General features: G+C 58.5%; 2 protein-coding genes across 7 annotated transcripts in view; both read right to left on the bottom strand.

The window, feature by feature from the left end:
* Window positions 1–982: 982 nt before the first annotated feature.
* EGR3 (early growth response 3) lies at window positions 983–6,919 on the bottom strand. Of its 3 annotated transcripts, XM_071579281.1 has the most exons (3): window positions 6,642–6,732; window positions 5,869–5,973; window positions 983–5,580 (listed from the first exon to the last, which is right to left on the bottom strand). In XM_071579281.1, the coding sequence occupies exon 3, from the start codon at window positions 5,570–5,572 to the stop codon at window positions 4,538–4,540; it is 1,035 nt and encodes a 344-aa protein (XP_071435382.1). In that variant the 5' UTR covers window positions 5,573–5,580; window positions 5,869–5,973; window positions 6,642–6,732; the 3' UTR covers window positions 983–4,537. The 3 variants fall into 3 exon arrangements, with proteins under 3 accessions (XP_071435382.1, XP_071435381.1, XP_071435380.1); XM_071579280.1 differs by lacking the exon at window positions 5,869–5,973 and having other exon boundaries at window positions 6,642–6,919; XM_071579279.1 differs by lacking the exons at window positions 5,869–5,973; window positions 6,642–6,732 and adding an exon at window positions 6,396–6,556.
* A 12,786-nt stretch (window positions 6,920–19,705) lies between these two features.
* Window positions 19,706–21,310, bottom strand: part of PEBP4 (phosphatidylethanolamine binding protein 4) — a 99,293-nt gene continuing 97,688 nt past the window's right edge. For all 4 annotated transcript variants that reach the window (XM_071579286.1, XM_071579287.1, XM_071579288.1 and 1 more), the window contains one exon: window positions 19,706–20,138. In XM_071579286.1, the coding sequence (XP_071435387.1) occupies window positions 20,047–20,138 (92 nt within the window). In that variant the 3' untranslated portion in view covers window positions 19,706–20,046. The remainder of the gene's footprint in view (window positions 20,139–21,310) is intronic.

Below are 21,310 nucleotides of genomic sequence, written 5' to 3'. Positions count from 1 at the left end.
GAGCAGCAGCTTCTTCAGGCCTGGCTGCAGATCCAAAGCAAAATGCAGGAAATCTGACAATGATGCCAACACATCCATGGTCTGGGAACACCGGGAAGAGCCACAGCACCAACACCGACCACCGGCACCGCCAGCAAGGCCTTGGCAAAGAGGACTCTTGTGGGAGACTCAAACTGCTCCAAACATGTTCCACCCCAGCAGAGTCAGACCCACACGGACCAAGAGACCCCCAGACCCTTAGTCTGGGTTACTCAAACTGCTCCAAACATGTTCCACCCAGCAGAGCTGGACCCACACAGACCAAGGGACCCCCAGATCCTTAGTCTGGGGTACTCAAACTGCTCCAAACATGTTCCACCCAGCAGAGCTGGACCCACACAGACCAAGGGACCCCCAAACCCTTAGTCTGGGGTACTCAAACTGCTCCAACCGTGCTCCAACCCAGCAGAGTTGGACCCACACGGACCAAGAGACCCCCAGACCCTTAGTGTGGGATACTCAAACTGCTCCAAACATGTTCCACCCCAGCAGAGCTGGACCCACACAGACCAAGGGACCCCCAAACCCTTAGTCTGGGGTACTCAAACTGCTCCAACCGTGCTCCAACCCAGCAGAGCTGGACCCACACGGACCAAGAGACCCCCAAACCCTTAGTCTGGGATACTCAAACTGCTCCAAACATGTTTCACCCCAGCATAGCTGGACCCACACGGATCAAGGGACCCCCAGACTCTTAGTCTGGGATACTCAAACTGCTCCAACCAAACTCCACCCCAGCAGAGCTGGACCCACACGGACCAAGGAACCCTCAGACCCTTAGTCTGGGGTACTCAAACTGCTCCAACTGCTCTCCATCCCAGCAGAGTTGGACCTACACGTATCAAGGGACCCCCAGATCCTTAGTGTGGGATAGTCAGACTGCTCCAACTGTGCTCTCCATCCCAGCAGAGTTGGACCCACATGGATCAAGGGACCCCCAAACCCTTAGTCTGGGGTACTCAAACTGCTCCAACCAAACTCCACCTGAGCAGAGCCAGACCCACACAGACCAAGGGACCCCCAGACCCTTAGTGTGGGGTACTCAAACTGCTCCAAACATGTTTCACCCCAGCATAGCTGGACCCACACGGATAAAGAGACCCCCAGACTCTTAGTCTGGGATACTCAAACTGCTCCAACCATGCTCCATCCCAGCAGAGTTGGACCCACATGGATCAAGGGACCCCCAGACTCTTAGTCTGGGTTACTCAAACTGCTCCAGCCGCTCTCCATCCCAGCAGAATTGGACCCACATGGATCAAGAGACCCCCAGACCCTTAGTGTGGGATACTCAAACTGCTCCAACCGTGTTTCACCCCAGCAGAGCCGGACCCACATGGACAAAGGGACTCCCAGACCCTCAGTCTGGGATCCTCCAGCACAATCCCAGCTCCAGGAGCCCCAGGCTGGATTCCATGGGGTTGGATTCAACCACCACGCGCCACCACCCCAAACATCCAAAGGCTCCTTCTCCCACTCATTCCTCGTGCCTGTACAAGCGCCAGCGCTGAAATCCAGGGGGTTATTTTTATCCTGAGAGATCCAGGCTGGGATAAACCCCCCTCCCCTCTGGGCACAGCACCCGGGGGCGGTTCGGCGGGCGAAGGGGCATTACCGGCTGAAGCGGCGCGATCCTCTTTGGCCCAACCGTGATCCGACAGCCGCGGAAGCCGCCGGAAAAATGGTGGTGGCGGGGTCAGAGCGGCGGCATGAGCAGGGAAAATGGGATGTGAGGTGAAGGACAAGGCAAGGACACGCAGGATTTTAGGGAAGGAGGGGGTGGGTGCCCCCCAGGAAAAGGTGGGACGCAAGAGCCGGTCGCCTTCAGGGTCACCCCGCTGGTCTTGCTGTCCTGTGAATAGAACTGAAGGAGAAGGGGGTGGGCTGAGAAAAGAGGTGGGTTATTTTTTTTCTTTTTTTTTTTAGAAAATCATATAAAAAATAATATTTAAGGAAATACAACACTCGGAGGAAAAAAAAAATAGTCTGTACAAACAGGTTTCAAAGTCGCCCGTAAAGAGACACAGCACCCACTTTCCTGCACATTTTACAACCCCCTTACACATCACTTTGTTGTTTTTTTTTTCTTTCCAAAGCAATTTAGATCATTTTTAAGCAAATAAAGATATTTACTACAGATTTTGATTGTCAGCAAACACAATATATTTACTGCATTAGCATTTGCTCACAGTGCAAATGGTACAACAATACATCAGTTCAATATTTCTGATTTTTTCCCTTAAAAATGCTGTATGCATTAACTATCATATTTGCATTACAACATGACAAATGAGCAAATGAAATGTGTGTGAAAATTGTCACCTTTTCACAATATCAAGCATATTTTTTTTTAACCTTAGTATAAGGTACTATAAATCCAAGAAATAAAAACATCCACAAAATATATTACATCTGGTATGATTTTTTTTTTTTCTCTAAGTACTCAACTTTATACAAAAGTCTTTCAAAAAATATCATTCCCTTAGGTTTGTGTGGTTAAACCTGATTGTGGTTTGTTTTTTTTGTTTTTTTTGTTCCTTTCAGTTCACATAAATTAAACTGCATTCTTCCTCTTCTCTTTATTTTTTGTATGTTTTTAATTGGTTTTTTGTGTTTTTTTTTTTTTCACATGCAGACATCAAACCTGGATAGCACGACCTTTTGGCAACAAAGATTTTTTTTTCTTTTTAAGTCATTATTATTTTTGCTTAGTTTAGCTTAAATGTCTGAGCACAGTTTTATTAAAACAAAAGAAGAAAAAAATCAGAGCAGTCATGCAATGACATGCACATACCAGAAGGAGAAAGAAAAAAAATAATAAAATAATAAAATAGAGGACTAATTGATTTTTCTCCTCCATAGTTGGGTGGCTGTTTTAAAGTGACCAAATAAAATAAAATAAAAATATCTCACATTATAAAAAGTATTCAGCAAAATACTGGGGTGCTTTTTTTCTGCATTTCTGTAAAGAATTTCCCTTCTGCTGAAAAAAAAATAATAAAAAGGAAAAGAAAAATAAAACAAGAAAACAAAACCCAGAAAGCTGCTGCTGGGACAACACCCCAGAAGTTGGGGGTCCCACAGAGCTGCCCCCCGCCCGCCAACCCGGCTTGGGGGGGCCGAGCCCTCTTACCTCCACCACGGGGAGCCGGAGCTTGGGGACACGGGGGGGGACACGGGCACGGTGGGGGCAACGGGGGCTCCAGGCCTGGCAGGGAGAGGGGCTGGATTGGCTCCTTCCATCCATCCATCCATCCATCCATCCATCCATCCATCCATCCATCCATCCACCCGTCCGTCCGTCCATCCATCCATCCGTCCATCCATCCATCCATCCGTCCATCCATCCATCTGCCCATCCATCCATCCATCCATCCGTCCACCCATCCATCCACCCATCCGTCCATCCATCCGTCCACCCATCCGTCCATCCGTCCGTCCATCCTTCCAATCGTACTTCCATCCATCCATCCGTCCATCCATCCGTCCATCCTTCCATCCGTCCATCCCCACACAGATCCTGGAGTACCCAGCCCTGGGAGAGCTGGATGGGTTGGGACTGGAGGGGCCCGATCCTGGAGCACCCAGCCCTTGGAAGGGGGTGGGCAGCTCGGGACCGAGCCCTGGGATCTGGGTTAGCCGGGATTCCCGGGATCCGCCGCCCGGGCAGCCCGGAGCTGGGCCGGGAAGGTGCGGGCGGGATGGACCGGGAGGCGCGGGATGCAGCAGTTGGGGTGCGGGAGAGCTGGAGTTGGGAGAGCCAGGACTGGGCAATCCAGCTGGGATCCGGGCAGTGCAGGTAATCCAGGTGCGGGAGCAGGGATCCAGGAAGAGGGTGCGGGCAGCAGGGATCCGGGTGAGCTAGGCGAGGGCAAGGAGGGTGCAGGCAGCCCGGCCCCGGGCGGTGCGGGTGTGGGCAGCCAGGATCCGGGAGCTGCGGGAACAGGCAGCCGGGATCCAGGCAAAGCGGGCAGCCCAGCCCCAGGCAGTGCAGCTGGAAGCAGCCGGGATCTGGGAAGTGTGAGAGCAGGCAGCCGGGATCCAGGTGGTGCGGGCAGCCGGGATCCAGGAGGTGCAGGTTCGGGCAGCCTGGCCCCGGGCAGTGCAGGTGGAAGCAGCCGGGATCTGGGAGATGTGGGAACAGGCAGCCGGGATCCAGGCGGTGCGGGCAGCCCAGCCCCGGGCAATGCAGGTGGAAGCAGCCGGGATCTGGGAGATGTGGGAACAGGCAGCCGGGATCCAGGCGGTGCGGGCAACCCCGGTGCGGGCAGCACAAGTCCGGGCAATCCGGGTGCGGGCAGTGCGGGTCCCGTCGATCCAAGTGCAGGCAGGATCCGGGTGCCAGCAGCCTGGACCCGCTCAATCCGAGCGCGGGCAGAACTGACCCGTCGCAGCACAACCCCGGGGTATCCTGAACACCGCGGGGCTCCCCCCGGAGCGGCACCGAGAGGGCAAGGGGAGGAGAAGGGGGTGCCACCGCGCCGCCCCCCACAATCCCTCAAGCGCACGTGGTGACGGCGGGGGCGAGGGCGACGGGGGGCGAGGTGGTGGCGGCGGCGGCGGCGGGGGGCGCGGCGGGGGGCTGCCCTCCCGAGCCCTTCTCGGCCTTCTTCTCCTTCTGCTTGAGGTGGATCTTGGCGTGCCGCTTGCGCTCGTCGGAGCGGGCGAACTTGCGGCCGCAGAACTCGCAGGCGAAGGGCTTCTCGCCGGTGTGGGTGCGGATGTGGGTGGTGAGGTGGTCGCTGCGGCTGAAGCTCCGCATGCAGATGCGGCACTGGAAGGGCTTGTGGCCCGTGTGGATGCGGAGGTGGCGGGTGAGCTCGTCGGAGCGGGAGAAGCGGCGGTCGCAGCCCTCGGCGGGGCAGGCGTGGGGCCGCTCGTGGAGCGGCGTCTTGCTGGGCCGGTTGGGGTATTTGCGGGGTCGGATGGGCTTGAGGGTGAGCGGCGGCTGTGGCAGCCCCCCAAAACCTGGGTGGATCTGCTTGTCCTTGAAGGCCTTGATGGTCTCCAGCGGGGTGATGGGGGGCGGGTTGACGCGGATGGGGTCCAAGCTCTGGAAGGGTTTGTGCTCCGTGATGGTGCCCATGTCGTTGGGGTGGTGGTAGAGGTTATAGTCTGGGATCATGGGGAAGAGGTTGCTGTCCAAGGCGGGCTTGGCCGCCTGGTAATCCTGGGGGGAGTAGGTGAGGCCGGGGTTGCTCTGGGGGTCGTGGAAGGAGACGGGCTCTGAGTAGAGGTCACTGCAGGAGTAGGAGGACGGCAGCGCGGGGTACATCTGGTCCACCTCGCCCTGCGGCGGCCCCATGCTGCCCGCCGAGCTCTGCGTGCTGGTGAGCGCGCCCGAGGACGGCGGCACCCCCAGGATGCCGGCGCTCATCAGGCTGATGATGTTGTCCTGGCACCAGTTGGAGGGCGAGTCGAAAGCGAATTTTCCCAGGTAGGTGACAGTCTTGTTGCCCGGGGCGGGTTGAAAAGTGCCCGAGTAGGAGGACAATTCCTGACCGGCCTTTTCGTTCGCTAAGCCAATGTCCATAACATTATCTGCAAAGTGCGAGAGAAGCGGGGCAGGGTGAGCCGGGTGGGCCCGGGAGGGGGAGCACCGGGGATGCACCGAGGGATGCTCCGGGGAGCGGGGATGAGCCGGTTCCCCCTCGCCCTGTTCCCCCCCAACCCCTCTCTGCTTCCACCCCGCGTATGCGGCGCTGCCTGCCGGGGGTCCCGCCGATGCGGGGCCGCCCCCGCGGGGAGCTGCCTGGGTGGGTGGGAGGGTGGGTGGGTGGATGGATGGGGGGGACACCCCACCGCCGCCCCGCCGAGGGAAGGAGGTACCTGCGGCTACAGGTAGGCTTCCTCCCCGTCCAGCCCCGGCACCGCTGTGCGCTCCGCGGAGCCGGGGCTGCGGCCGCCGACGCCGTTACCGACTCGCCGCCTTCCCTGCGCCGAGCCCCGGCGAGCAGAAAGACGGGGATGATGTGGGTGGGGGGTTTAGCCTGGCGGGGCTCCGCGTGGGAGCGGGGACACGCGGGGAGCACCCGCCCCCGCCGCCCTCGCCGCTCACCTGTGCCCCCCAGGTCCTCCCTCTCCTGTCCCTCTCCATCCCTTCCCCCCCCCCGCAACCCCGAGCTCCGGGAAAGTCGTCGCCGCGTCCCGGGGAGAGCCCACGCTGCCACCGCCGCTGCGGGGTGGGGGGGGGGCGGCCGCCACGGCCACGCGCGTCCGCGGCGCCTCCGCACCCGTGCGGAGCCCAGCGCGGGCGGGCGGCCTCTGCGCGACACGGGGTTGCCCCCCGGCCTTTCCCCGCAGCTTTTCCACCCGTGTCCTCCGCCCCCACGGGAGCGCGGCCGCCGTGCCCGTACCTGCGGCGGCGGCGGCTCGGCGGCGGCAGCGCTCGGCGGAGCCCCTGCAGCGATCGCACGGAGACACGGCGAGGAAAGCGGTGGGTGGGTGCGGGGGGGGGGGGACGCTCCCCAGCCCCAGCTCTTCCCTTCCCTCCGAGGCTCCATGACACCCTACCCACAGCATCCTCCTCCTCGCCCCACCGGCTTCCAGCCTCCCCCCTCCCTTCTCCCCATTTTCCTTCCCCCCCCCCTCCGCTTCTTTACCTGCAGCCATCTGGTTGTAGTGAGCCACCGAGTCGCTGGTGCTGGAGAAGATATTCAAAGAGTTGGGGATCTCCTCTGGGTACAGATTGTCAGGCAATTGGTTCATCAAAGTGTTCATGGTCCCCGGCAGCTTCTCCAGTAGTTTGCCTGTCATAGCACTGGAGGAAAAGGCTGGTTCAACGTGGCTCCGAGCTCAGCTCCCGAGGAAACAACATCCGAGTGGCAAATCCGTGCGAGGGAAATCATGCAAGAAAAAAAGTTGGGGCGGGGGCGGCGCGGGGGGGGGAGGAGGAGGCGGCGGCGGGGGTGGGGGGGCCGGGGGTGGCCGCGGAGGAGGGGGCGCGGGGGGGGGCGCGGTCCTCCGTGGGTCCCTTGGTGGTGTTTCCTCGAGGGGGAGGGGGGGGCGATCTGGCTGGCAGATGTGATTGTAGAAGCGGGGCGGGGGGGAGGATTTAACCCCTCCTCTCTCTCTCTCTCTCGCCGGCTCCCGGCCCCGCTCCCCCCCGCGCTCGGCCCCGCTCCGCTCGCCGGTTCCTTCGCTGCCGCCCGACTGCTCCGACGGGGACTCCGCGGGGCCTTTATGTGAGCGCTCCGTGACGTAGCTGCCCATATATGGACAGACAAAGCCGAGCCGAGGCCGAGACGTCACAATGGAAGCTCCGCACAATGGAACGTTTGGGGAGAGAGAGCAGGAAGCGGGACCGGCGCGCGCGGGGACGGGGGGACGAGGGCACCGGGGCAAGGGGCACCACCGGGACCCTGCCCCGGGGCAAGGGGCACCACCGAGGACCCCATCCCGGGGCAAGGGGGCACCGGGCACAAGGCATCCTGCACCGAGAAAGGGGTGCCGGATATCGGGCATCACACACCGGGCACCGGGAAGGGATACTGCGTGTCCTGCACTGGGAAAGGGGTACCGGGCACAGGGCATCCCGTACTGGGAAAGCGGTACCGGGAACGGGGTATCAGGCATCCCGCACCGGGAAAGAAATGCCGGGCATCTTACACCGGGCAAGGGGTACCGAGCACCGGGCATTGGGCATCCTGCACAGGGCAAGGGGTACCGAGCACCGGGTATTGGGCATCCTGCACAGGGCAAGGGGTACGGAGCGCCGGGAACCCTTCACAAGGCAGCGGGTGCTCTGCACTAGGCATCGAGTCCCGGACGTGCATCAGGCATCCTGCACCGGGCATTGGGCACTGGGCACGGGGCACAGGGCACTCTACATCTCGAACCGGTCATCGGGCACCGGGCACACTGCACCGGGCCGCGGGTCGCACCCGGCTCTGACACCGCCCCACCGAGAGATGCCGGATCCTCACGGAGCGCAGGTGGCGGCCGCTCCAGCTCTTCCCTGCCCGGATCATTCCCCCCGGGAAGGAGCGGGGGCGCGGGGACAGCCCGCCCCCGCCGTGCCTGACCCTGCGGCCGCCCCTGGGGCTGCTCAGAGCCAGCCTCTTACCGGGAGGGTTTTTTTCCTCCACTGGAGGCCAGGAGCGCGGTGGAACCGGCCGCAAACCCCATCCCGCAAGCAGGAATGGAAGAGAAACGGGATGGGAGCTGTGCGTGGAAAACCACAGCGCCAGGCAGTGGAGTTTGGTGGGAAGGAGAGGGTCAGAGGAGGGGCTGCAGAAGCCTCCATCCCCTCGCTGTGGTGGCAGTGGTGACAGGGGGTGGCTCTACCCTGAGCCGCCCCCTCTCCATGCCCCGGCTCCCGTGGAGAACAGCGCTTGGAATACTTTAAAAACAGGTAACACTTGTTGGTCGCCTGTGATTTTAACCTCACCTCCCCCCTTTAAAAGTTTGGCACTTCCAAGGCGTCAGTAATTAGGTGGTTTCGTGCTAAGTGTGCCAACTGATGCTATCTTTAAAACCCTCCGAGTTATATAGCAAATGTATGGAAAAATGCTGTGTTGCAATAGCTCCACTTACCCAATTCCTGCAGGGCCGGCTTTGCCATGGGAGTGAAATCCGGGCTACGGGAGGGCTGCGGCAGGAGGGGACCGGGCACTGGCTGCGGGGAGGGTGGGACGGACACACCGAGTGGCTGGGGAGGCGATGCCAGGCCCGGGCACTGTGGGTGGGGGGACACTGCGGAGGGCAGGGCGAGGGGAGCGTGTACCGGGAGTGGAGCCCTGACTCGGCCTGTTTGGGAGTGCGGGGGGAGTGGCCCGTGTGCTCTGCCAACTTAGGGGTCACCATCCACTTCAGGGTCCCCCACATCCACTTCAAGGCCTCTCCCCATCCTCTTCAGGACTCCCCTATTCACTGCAGCCCCCCAGTCACTGCAGCCCCCCATTCACTGCAGCCCCCCAGTCACTGCAGCCCCCCAGTCACTGCAGCAGCGCCCATTCCTTGACAAACCCCGATTTTTTAGAAGCCCCCCCACCTTGGGCAGACCCCCCGTATCCCGAGTAGACCCCACATCCTGCACAGAACCCCCATACCCTTGCAGAGCCCCACATCCTGTGCAGAGCTCCCTTTCTTGCACAGAACCCCCCCAATCCTTCACAGAGCCCCTCCATCCTTGCAAAGCCCCCTTATCTTTGCAGAACCCCCTTATCCTTGCAGAACCCCCTCTCCATCCTGTACAGAACCCCTCTATCCCTGCAGAACCCCCATCCTGTGCAAAGCCCCCAACCCTGCACAGACCCTCGCAGAGCCTGGCACCCTGATCACCCCCATCCTTTGCAGGGCACTCTCCTCCTTTCACCCTCGCTTCTTTTCACTCTCCCCCCTCCCCAGCCCCCCTCCAGCCGCCCCCCACAGCCGCAATCCCCCCACCCTGCCCATCGCCCGCCCCGCCCGTGGCCCGGCGCGGCCCGGGGGGAGCGCGGCGGCGGCGGCGGCGGCGGGCGGGGGGGGACGGGGAACGGGGGGAGCGGGGCGGCGACGGGCGGGCGGCCGAGGGGAAGCGCCATACAAGGCCTGGATCCGGCCCCGCCTCCGCTCCCTTCTTTGGCCGCGGGTTCCGGCGCCCCCGGCGCTGCCGAGGTGCGGGGCGGGCGCGGGGCGCGGAGGGGGATGCGCCGCCCGCACCCCCTCGGGTAGCACCGCCGCGACCCGCGGGGGTGAGAAAGGGATCCCGTCGACCCCCCTTGACTCCCCGAAGTGCTCCCAGAGCCTTTCCCATCCCCGCATTCCCACGGCGGGAGCGCGCCCGCTTCCGCCGCGCTGAGGATGCTGCGGGTCCCCACGCTGCGTGTCCCGCTCCCGCGGCCCCGCAGCCCCACGCAGGTCAGAGCAGGGACCCCCCAAAACCCAACCGCTCCTCCTCAACCATCAATAGTGTCCGGCACCACCACCACCACTCTGTTTCTCCAGATTTATAGTGCAGGGGTGTGGGTTTGCTCGGCCTTACAGGCACCCACGGACGAGGGTCCCGGAGGGAATTCCTGCTCCGGAGCAAGCCCAGATCCTCACCCTGCACCAGAAAAACCAACATCCCCACGAGTGCCAGCCCCACACTGGGCTCACACTGACCCGGGTGGATGTTTGCCCCCCACGCGTGACAGTGACACGACAATGTGGAATCGCTTCTGTCGCTTCCCGACACGAGTGTCATCCTTTTCCCGCTGGGAATGCAGCTGTTCCCTGCCCAGGCAGCGTGGCTGGGGCTGTGGGGGCAGCGATAACACCCCAAACCCTCACGGCGGGGTTTAAGCTGGGTTTAAAGCTGGGTTTAAAGCTCCTGAGTCATGAGGACCCGCCGTTAAACCCGGCCCATGAGAGAGGGACGGCTCAGTTACTAATAGTGGTTTGATGCCAATTGATGGGGAACGGCCTGAAGCCAAAATAAACCAAGGCAGCCTTAGACTGGCATGAAAACGCCGCATGGGGGTTAGACTGGCTTAGTTACAGCTCAGCTTAATGGGTCGGAGCATCCCAAGCAGAATTCTTTATCCAAAGGGAGGGGAAAAGAAAGAGAGAGTCTCATCTGGGATGCTCTGGATGGTTTTGAATTACAGCTCGGGCTGGATGGAGGCTGCAGATGAGAAGTTTCACTTATTTTCATCATCCCACACACCTGACTCGTGTGAGCCCCATCCTGATCTGGGAGTTTCAGTAACTCAGCAGTCACCGTTGACATCTGATTTCATGGTATTTCACACACATGGATCTCCCCTTCTGCCCCACTCAGGTGGGACCCCACCTGCAGAATTGGCTCCAGCCCTGGGAACTCCAGGACAGAAAGGACATGGAGCTGCTGGAGCAAGTCCAGAGGGGGCCACAGAGGTGCTCTAAGGGATGGAGCCCCTCTGCTCTGGAGCCAGGCTGGGAGACCTGAGAGCCCCATCCAGTGCCTAAAGGGGGTCCAGAAGAGCTGGAGAGGGATTTGGGACAAGGAATGGAGGGACAGGACAAAGGGTAAGTGCGTGCCAGAGAGCAGGATTAGATGGGATATTGGGAAGGAATTCCTGGCTGTGAGGATGGGGAGGCCTTGGCACAGGGAAGCTCTGGCTGCCCCATCCCTGAAAGTGTCCAAGGCCAGGCTGGAGCAACCTGGGATAGTGGAAGATGTCCCTGTCCATGGCAGGGGGTGGAACAAGATGGTCTTTAAGGTCCCTTCCAACCCAAACCACTCCAGAATTCTATGAAATGCTGCCATCCCCTCCAAGTGTCCCACACCACTATTGCTCCTGTCCCCCCTCACCTCAGCTCTCCCCCACAGCCTGTGCAGGGTTTGTGACAAGCCCTGACGTTATTTACTGCTGTCCCACCTGGTTCAGTCCCTGTAACACCCACCCAAGTTTTGGCAGCTTCTCCTCAGCAAGGAAACCAGAGCCCCCAGCCTGGTCCTCCCTGTGGGATGCTGAGAGCAGCAGGGCCCCCATCCCTGTGCCAAACCCACACCAGCACCCCGTGGGGTTGTCACTGTGTCCCTCTGGGTGCTGTCAGCTGATGGGTGACTTCTCACTGCTCTCAGTCTTGTGACGGGGCCCTGATTCATGTGCCATGAGCCCTGCAGGTGCTCTGGGCTGTGCCGTGGCCGGGCCAGAGGCTGCCGAGTGCCGACCCTCCAGGGACCACCGGGGCTTAGAGAAAAGGGGAATTCCTCAGAGCTTTTCACCCTAATTAAAGACATCTCGAACGTACTTACAGGGAGAGGAGCATGAGCCTGGGTTTTGTGCCTCGTGGTGAGGCAGATGGGATGCTCATTCCCAAAACCTCACTGCTAGGCTTGAGGTGAGAGCTGAGCTTGGACGGAGCCGAGCCTTGGAGGCTGAGGATCGTCACGAGTTGCTTCTCACCGTCTTGTTCAGTGTGTCAGGAGCTCTGCAAAGCTCTGCACTGTGCATGCCCGTGGGTTTCGGGCTTCACTGGTGGTGTTTCCGCTTCACAAAGAGAGAGACAGATCGCCAGTAATGATGATGATGATGATGCCCATTATTGTCACCTCATCCTGGATTACAAAGGATGCTCAGACATGAAGCCTGAGGCACACACTTACCAGACCGTGGAGGTTTTTTCTCCCCAGGCCCTTGGATTCGCTGTAGATGTAGATCTGGGACTGGTAAGGTCACAGAGTCATAAACAGACCTGAAAGGTCACCTGCCTCCCACCCCGGGGACGACTGAGTCGGGTCCATGTGTGTGGGCGGCTGCCTGGATGGTCGACAACACAAACTCTTCTCGAGCAGCTGGAGAAGGGAAAAGATACACCCCGAGCCACCCAAACCACGGGTGGGTGTCGCAGGGGTATCTGATGAAGCCGCCGTGGTTTCTCAGGGCTGTGAGTGTTTTGTTTGCAAGTGGTGAGGTGGGATGTGGCAGTCCGGGGGTGTCAGTTCCCCCTGGCAAACAACAGCTGCCCAGATGTGGCTGCACCTGCAGCAATTTATTCTCTGGCCTGGATGTGAGAGATCCTCAGCACCGGCAGGGATGGGATTCAGGGTAATCCATAATTTCTGGAGGAGGAGAAACTTTCTCCACTGCTGTTGGGTGTGGGAAATCCTCGTTTCAGGCCAAACTCTGCATTGAGAGAGCTCCAGCCAGGAGAAACTGCAGCACCTTCCTGATCCTGGACCAACACCCTCCTGGCATGACCTGCGTCCTTCCACAGCCTCACCTGGGTTTCCTGATTTGCCTGTGAAAACTCCACACCCTCCTCCTCCGGAAATATTCAGAAACTCTCACACTGAAATATGCATGGAAAAGGAGACAGGCATCTCCCTCATGGAAAAGGAGACGAGCATCTCCCTCATGGAAAAGGAGACGAGCATCTTCCTCCTCCTGTGGAGGGTGGAGGGACCTACGGGCAGAACTTGCTGCCCTGGGGTGTCTCTGGGTTGATCCCAAAGGACAAATCCCCACGAGCCAAAACCCAGGGTGGCTGGTGGGGGAAACTAAAGGAGCACTGTGGGAAGCCCTTTCCTGTCTCAGTTTCCCCTGTGGCAAGAGAGGGACCAGCCCTGCCTCAACCTGAGCAGCAGCAGCATGAAAAGCTTGGGATGGGGAGCAAAAGCCCTCAGGAGCAGAGAGCAGCTGCAAAGCCATCCTGCTAATCCTGGAGCACTTCACACCACAGGAAAGTGGGTTCTGGGTGGCCAGGGTCAGTCCCTGAAGGGGACAGCACTGGGAGATGGCTGGAGGTCTGGGAAACATCAACAGGAGCATCCTGAGGAAGCTCAACCTGCACCCCACGGTCCCCAAATCTCTGCCATCCCTGTCCTGGCATCACCCCAAAGAGCATCCCACCATTTCCCAGTGCTCCCAGGGCAGTGGGTGACCTCAGGTTGTGGCAGCAAGGGGCACATTGCTGTATGCACCAGGGGGACTGGGAATCTCTGGGTCATCTAAGTCCAAGACACGTCTCGTTTTCCAAGCCCGGAGGTCTTTCCTGTTGTTATCCAGCCAGGGAACAATAATGGTGGTGGCTGGTGCAGGGTGACCTGGAGATAAGGAGACAGTGTGATTAGCAGGAAAACTAAACAGCAGGTGGAGTGAAAGTGGTCCTGAGGGAGCAGCACCGCTAGGAACGATGGGGTTCCAGCCAGGGATCAAGCATGGATTGGGCTGCAAAACCAAGGAAGGTGTTTGGGACCAGCAGGAACCTCGGCGTGGTGGCCCCAGGAAGCAGCCCTGGAGTGACCCCAGAGAGGGGTTTGCAGAGAGGCATCACGAGGGCTTTATTTAATGTGAAACCAAGAAACAGAAGAGGAAATGGACTCGTGCGTCTCAGCCCCGAGGGCTGTGCCATGACACACCACTCTGGAGTGGGAGCGTTCCCTGACGGAGCCGAGCAAAGGGCGGCAGAACTCCCCAAATCTGCCGCATCCCAGGGAAAAGGGCTCAGCCTTGTGCGAGCACAGCTCAGAGGCTGCAGAGCTGGAGCGGGGGTGAATCCAACACGGGGGTATCCAACCCGTTGTGAGGGATGGATGCCTTCCCAGCCAGTGAAATCCAAAGGCTGTGTGCCTGGGAAAGCGCTGCTCCCCAGGGCTGCGCTTCAACCACTGCAGAAACTGGGGAGAAGCCAAAAGAGCGAGGGATCTGCGAGCCATTGAAACCGGCCCGGGGGGAATTAGCCACTTCCTAGCAATGAGGAAATGGGAGGTTGGCTGAGGACCTGCGGGGCTGCGGGCAGGGAATGGGAAGCGAGAGCCGCCAACAAGTGAGGACAAGCCGGCGGGACCGCGGGGCGAGTCCGTCCGTCCTCTGGTGAAGGCAGAGGTGGCTGGCACAGCCATCCAGCACCTTCCAGCACGCCTCGGGATGCGAACCCAGGAGGCATCGCCCTCATCCTGCAGGAGCTGGGATAAACAGGGCAGCACCAGGCATCCCACACCCTGGGCAGGAGCAAAGCTGGTGGGCTGGGACCACCATATCAGATCCGCTTTGTTTTCTTGTCCTGCCCAGGAGAGTTTTGGGGCAAACCACATCTGAAGGTGCTCGTGCTCCCGGTGGAGTGGGAGAGGCTGGGAGCTTCCCACCGGCTGTGAACAGACCCAGCCCAAACCGACTCGGGGAGCAGCTGAAAGAGGAAACAAAACCTGGGCAGAGTTTCTCCCTGCTGAGCATCCCTTAAGCGCTCATCCCGGGATGTCTGGCAGGTCTCTGGGTAAAGCCAGGCAGCTGCTTTCCCTCAGGAACGCTTGGAATTTGCATCCCAGGATGCTGCAAGAGTCTGGTTGAATGGTCCAGCCCCAGTGAGTGGGATGAGGGGCCAGGACACTCAAACCAAACAAGCTCTTACAGGGCCGTGTGGGTCCCTCAGACAGCCCCCCAAAAGCTCCTCTGATGTTATATTTAAGTTGGATATCAGGAAAAAATTCTTTGCAGAGAGAGTGCTCAGGGCTGGAATGGGCTGCCCAGAGAGGGGGTGGATTCCCCATCCCTGGAGGGTTTGAAACTGAGCTTGGCCGTGGCACTGAGTGCCATGATCTGGTAAAGGGACTGGAGTTGGACCAAGGGTTGGACTTGATGATCTCGGGGGGCTTTTCCAACCCAATCCATTCTATGATTCTGTGGATGTGGCACTGAGGGAGAATCCACCAGGTCTTGATCCAACCCCACTGGGATCACCAGCCCAGGGCACAGAGTGCCCTGGGCTGGTGATCCCAGTGGGGTTGGATCAAGGGTTGGACTTGATGATCTCGGAGGGCTTTTCCAACCCAACTGATTCTATGATTCTACACAGCATTTTGGAAGCCCAGTAATAATTAGTTATTACTAATTAATGAAACCATCACTCCAGGACCGGCCCACATGCCCCTTGCTGCCTGCTGGTCCCCTCTGGGTGCTGGCATGGACACAGAGGTGGGGGGACACCCTTCACCTGCCTTCCCTGTTACTACAGGAGCCCAAAATTCCTGCCCCAGCCCAATTGCCTCTCCCAGGGCCTGCCTGGTTCATGGATCAGCAGAGAGGCTGATCTGGCAGCAAAGCCAAGCCACCAGTTCCCAGTGCAGGCACCCACCACCATCACCAGCTCTTGGCACTGGGGCTTTGTGTGTCCACAGCACCAGGATGAGAGATGGGAGCAAAGCACTGGGAACTGGAGCATCCCACCATCTCCCAGTCCGTGGTGGAAATGGAGAACTGAGTCCCATTGCATCCCACAGGGATGCTGATGCTGGAAAATCTCCCACGTTGGCTCCCAGAACGGGCAGCCTTGTTTATGCCCACGTTGTGCCGCCGCGTCCCCACCGGCACAAGGGGATTATCCCTCCTGACCTATTTCCCGGGGGGTGCAGCAGGGCTTAATTCAGCTTGAGGAGTGCAGAGATCTGCAGATAGAGCCACTCCGAGGTGTGAGATATCATTAATTAATTCACAGGTTGATATAGTTATGCGCTTAGATCATCATCAGCTGATCCTGCTAATCCTTTCTTGAGCAAGTCCCTGTTGGAGGGGGAGCTGCTGCCTGGCACTGCTGAGCTCCTCAGAGCTGGATTGTCCCCGTGTCATCCCCACATGGCACTGAATCACTGGGGGTGCCAGAGGTGTCCCCATTCTCTGCTCCTTAACCCCCCCTGGTCCTACATCTGCATTTTTCCAGGGTGGTCCCACAGGAGGGGAGAATCCTCCTGCTCTCCATCAGGGGATGAGACCCAGGGCTGGCTCCTCTTGAGACTTTCTCTCATTAGAGTAATTTTTTCAATGATTATTAAAAATAAGTAATTATTACCCTGTTGATTCAGGGATTGTCTTTAGCACAAGCTTCTTCTGGTCCAGCCCAGTTTGGGGAAGAAACTCCCCCCCTGCTCTGCTGGGCACTGCCACTGCTCACCAGGAATATTGAATTTCCACAAGTTCACTATTATTTTATTTTTTAACTCCAGGTCCTCCTTTTCCTCAGTCATTCCAGGGGGTGGGTTTGCTTTGGACAAAGGCTGGAAGCACCTGAACCCACCTCTTAACACCATCCTGGGGAGCACAGAATTGCTGTGTCCATCCCACAGCCACACCAGGGCTCAGCTCAGCTCACAGCCCCCCAAAATCCATGGGATTGTGTGTTTCCATGGGCCTGTGGCCTTTGAATTCCACTGGGCTCTGCAAGGCTGGGGAATCCATGCTGGAATGCCTGGGATATGCTCACAGTGCCGTGGGTACCACCTCATACCCCACCAACCCCAGCACACCTGAGCTCACCCCACTCTTGTTTTCTCCCAGTCCTTCGCATGAAAAAGTCAAAAAGCCACGACAGTGGAAAGTCGAGGTAACAAATACAAATAAAACTTCCTCTGGAGGCTAAAAATGACACATGTAGACAGAGAAAAAAACTTCTATCGGTGGCAATAACAGAGTGTGGAGCTATTTCAGTGCTGGGCTGTTCCATTGCAGCACTCGGCGCTGGGGTTGTGGCTGCTCAAAACCAGCCACTTCCCCAGGGACGTGACGTGTTTCCTTTCCATCACAAACTGATTTAGAAGCAAAACTTTCTACATTTAGGCAGTGAGAGGCTCAGCTTCTCTTTTCTCTTTCACACCGACAGTGAGCGAATGGAAGGAGAGATAAAGGGGGTGGGACCAGCACGGAGTGACTGTACGTGGCTTCCTCCTTTATACTTTTTTCCCTTGTTCTTTCTAAATTATCAAAAAGTGAAGCAGAAAACCACAATTAATATTTTCCACGCTGTGAGGGCCTTGTGTGCATCCCAGGGAGAGTTTGTGGCTCGGGGCTGGCTGGGGCTGCTGCCATGCTTTGTGTTTGAGCCCTGTGTGGGCCCAGGTGCCCGGCACGAGGCCACTGGTGCCTCCTCCTGTGTCCCAGCAGGAATTCCTGTCCCACCACAGGGATTCCTGGTCTAGACCATCCCTATCCCTTTCCCTATTTCCATCTCTACCCCTGTTCGGCCTCGTCTTCATCTCTATCATCTCTATCTCCAACTCCATCCCATCCCCATCCACATCCCATCCCCATCCTCATCCTCATCCCCATCCCCATTCCCATCTCCAATTCCATTCCCCATTTCCATTTCCACCCTTATCCCTATCCCTGTTCTCCATCCCCATCTCATTCCCATTCCCCTCCCTTTCCATCTCCATCCCCATCCTCCATCCTTGCCCTCGTTCCCATTCTCCATTCCACATCCACCCGTCCCATCCCAATCCCCATCTCCATCTCCATCCCCATCCCCATTTCCATTCTCCATCTCCATCCCCATTCCCATTCTCCATCTCCATCTCCATCCCCATTCTCCATCTCCATCCCCATCCCCATCCCTATTCCCATTCTCCATCCCCATCCTCATCCTCATTCCCATTCTCCATCTCCATCCTCATCCCCATTTCCATTCTCCATCTCCATCCTCATCCTCATTCCCATTCTCCATCTCCATCCCCATTCCCATTCCCATTCTCCATCTCCATCTCCATCCCCATTCCCATTCTCCATCTCCATCCTCATCCTCATTCCCATTCTCCATCTCCATCCCCATTCCCATTCCCATTCTCCATCTCCATCTCCATCTCCATCCCCATTCCCATTCTCCATCTCCATCCCCATCCCCATTCCCATTCTCCATCTCCATCCTCATCCCCATTCCCATTCTCCATCTCCATCCCCATCCCCATTCCCATTCTCCATCTCCATCCCCATCCCCATTCCCATTCTCCATCTCCATCCCCATCCCCATTCCCATTCTCCATCGCCATCCCCATCCCCATTCCCATTCTCCATCCCCATCCCCATCCCCATCAGGATCACACAGGCAGAGGGTCAGTCTGGGCTCTGGCGCCCAGCGATCCCAATCCTGGATCATCCCCTCATCTCCAATTAAACCCCGGAGCAACGGTGATAATTTCCTAGAAGGATAAACATCCCATTGCCTTTTCTCTCCCGTCCCACCAAAAATAACCCCCCCAGCCACACGGAATTACAGGCAGGGAGGAAAGGATGACGGGAGTTTGGCTGCAGGTTGTCAACACAGCGTGACCTCTCATTTACACCAGTCCCTCTGACCGACCTGAAGGGCCAATTACACCCTCCCTGCAAGGGCAGGGACAGAAACAGAGAAGGAGGAATCCAACTTTAGCAGACTTCCATGACATGGCACGGTGTCATTTCCTCCCCTGCTAATCTTAGCGTGGGCTTTGTGTTTTTTTCCCTGGGTTGTGGTGTTACCCAGCTTCCTTTTTTTGTTGCTTTCCTTCCCTCCAAGTTCTGCAGCTTCACCCAGCAGAGTGTGCCCAGGGCAGGCTGGGACTCTGCTCCTGCATCCCTGCTGGATTCCCATCACCCCGATCCTTCTGGGAGCTGGGCAGGATCCACGGATCTGGGGTTGGTGTGATCCAGCCTCGTGCTGGAGGGAAAGTCCCAGACACATTTAACCCCCATAAAGGAGCGAAATCCACTTTTGCTGGTGGGCAGCCAGGGAAGGTGACCAGCAGGATGTTTTTTTTTCAGGAACAGGTTGCTCTGGGATAAACCCAGGGACTGATGCAGCAACAACAGCATCATCACCCCCTCTGAAGGATCCCAGACCTCCCCATGTGGCTGTGAGAGAGTCACTCCCTCGTGCCTCAGTTTTCCCTGCCTGTAAAGTGTCCCCTCGCCCTGGGATTTGCTCCCCATGGTTGTTCCAAGGGGAATGTTATTCCTGGCCACAGACAGGGCAGTGTCAGCTCTGTCACAGCTGAGACACCGGGACAGGCTTCAAGGAGGACTTGCAGGCGGGTGAATCTGAGCCTCAGAGAAAACTGAGTCTTAGATGAAAGCCTAATTAAGGAGCTAATTAAAAGGGAGGTCCGGCTAAGTGGCCAGTAGGCAGAGCTCTGCTGATTTATGCCTTTAATTTTGGATTTGCTTTCCAAGAGAAGCAAGCTGAGGGCAAAGGCAGGGCAGGGATGGAGTCAGGCCAGGGCAGTGCCTGGTTCCCACGCTCCTGCCCTCTGTGGTGCCTCCCAGGGACCACTTGGGTGGGCACCACCATCCCACTCCCACTCCTGGGTGACACTGGGAATGCCTGGGATCACCTCTGTGAGGGTTTAGGTAGCAACACCTTGCCCCCATCACCCACAGGGGGGTCAGGGGGGATGCAGATGGTGCAGACCCTGGAACAGCCACATTCACTCTGTGCTCGCCCCTGGCAAGGAGCCCACAAATCACCCTTGTGCTCCATCCATATTTTATTCTGGAAACTTGCAGGCATTACAACTCAAAGTCCCCAAAGTGCAGGAGGGACATGCTGGGGGTCAGGTCAGAAAGAGGATGAGGGGAGGAGAAGAGGCAGTGCCATTCTTGCCGGGATCCCCAGGGTGAGCTGGGACACAGCTCAGGATGTCACCCTCAGAGGGGAAGAGAACTCGGGTTTGGGAGTGGAGGGGCTGGGGCTGGAGCTGTGGATCTGGGAGGGGAGGAGAGTGGGCTCATCCTTGGTGGGTCCTGGGGTCCCCTCTGCTCTGGGTGGAGGTGGCTCTGCTGTGTGAGGACATGCAGGGGAAGGACATGGTGGCCAGAGCTAATCCTCGTGGTGTTTGGTGAGGAACTGGGTGGAGGCCACTGGGAAGCCCAGACCAAAGTCTTCCACGAAGCCCTTCAAGTCCCAGGAACCTGGGGAGGAGAGAGGGAAAGAGGGTGAGCAGGGCTGGAGAGGGGACTAAATCCAGGCTGGGGTTGAACACCAACCACATCCAGACCACCCCTGTGGGAGGCACTGGGGACAGCAGGGAGCAGAGGGGACCCCAACCCTGAGCATACCCAGGGGCACATGGGCTTGGCTCCTCCCCTGGTCTTTGGAGCAGACCTTTCTCTGGTTTCCTATGAGCCCACCCCAGGGGTGGTTTGGCTGGAAATTCCCTGACAGCACATGAGGGAGATGCAGGAGATCCCCCGTCCCCCTTGTTTACTGAGCTGCTGCTCCACAAACTGCAGGAGCCAAGAGGATTTTCATTCCTGACCCTCCTCCTCTGCTGCCTGCCCTGCCCTGAGCATGCTGGAGGTCTGGGGGCAGCTCCTGGCTGGATCCAGCTGTGGTTTTTCCCGTGGAGGCAGCAGGGAAACCCTCTCTGGGCCAGAGGGCAGGAGGGATTCCCTTGTACCCTGTGGGCTAGAAATCCCCCTGTGCCCTGCCAGGGTTTGGCACCAAGCGTGGGTCTGGCTGGTGGCTGGTGGAGCATCCTGTTCTTGATCTGAGGGGTTTTCCCTGGGACCCAAACAGCTCATACTGTCACCCGTGTCCCTCCTCATGGGACACTGGATGGGACACGGTGTGGTGTCACAGAGCGGGGAAAGGGGCCTGTTGTTTATCTGAAACCCGCCCTCTCCTCTTCCTGGCTGCTCTTTAATGTCACGCCACAGCCTGGCAGTCCTTTATCTGCTGTCACATCTCAGCCCCGACCCGAGCAAAGCATCCCCTTTGCTCTTGCAAAAGTGCTGAGCAAAAGCTGAGCTGCTGCATCACCTGTGTGGGGTGGGGGTGGCCCAGGGTGCTGGTGGAGCTCCCACCTGCTCCCCACCTCGGGTTCTGAGCTCCAAAAAGTCCTGGAGATGCTCCTGGGGATGGCACTGCAGCCTGTAACCTCCTGGAGCTGCAAGAGGCCATGGCTGGGATGCTCCAGTGCTCGGGAAGGAGGTCACAGGATGCTCAGGACAGACCCTGCATCCCACTCTCCAGCTGGGAGAGGGGTTGGAATGCATCAGGCTGCAGCTGGGGGTGGGGCAGGTCCCAGGTGTCCCCACATCATCACTGCCACCCTCTGAGACCCCAAACCAAGCTGAGAACA

The sequence above is a fragment of the Pithys albifrons genome, chromosome 29 (assembly GCF_047495875.1).
Source record: "Pithys albifrons albifrons isolate INPA30051 chromosome 29, PitAlb_v1, whole genome shotgun sequence".
NCBI classification, from domain to species: domain Eukaryota; kingdom Metazoa; phylum Chordata; class Aves; order Passeriformes; family Thamnophilidae; genus Pithys; species Pithys albifrons.
Note: the sequence above shows the minus strand (reverse complement) of the source record. Positions and strands in the feature narration are given on the sequence as shown.

Coding starts and splice junctions, on each gene's coding strand:
- EGR3 (XM_071579280.1), bottom strand. CDS start 6,795: ATGACAGGCAAACTACTGGAGAAGCTGCCGGGGACCATGAACACTTTG. Junction 5,581..6,641: donor CTACAACCAGATGGCTGCAG/GTAAAGAAGCGG, acceptor CGCACTTTGCAG/ATAATGTTATGGACATTGGC.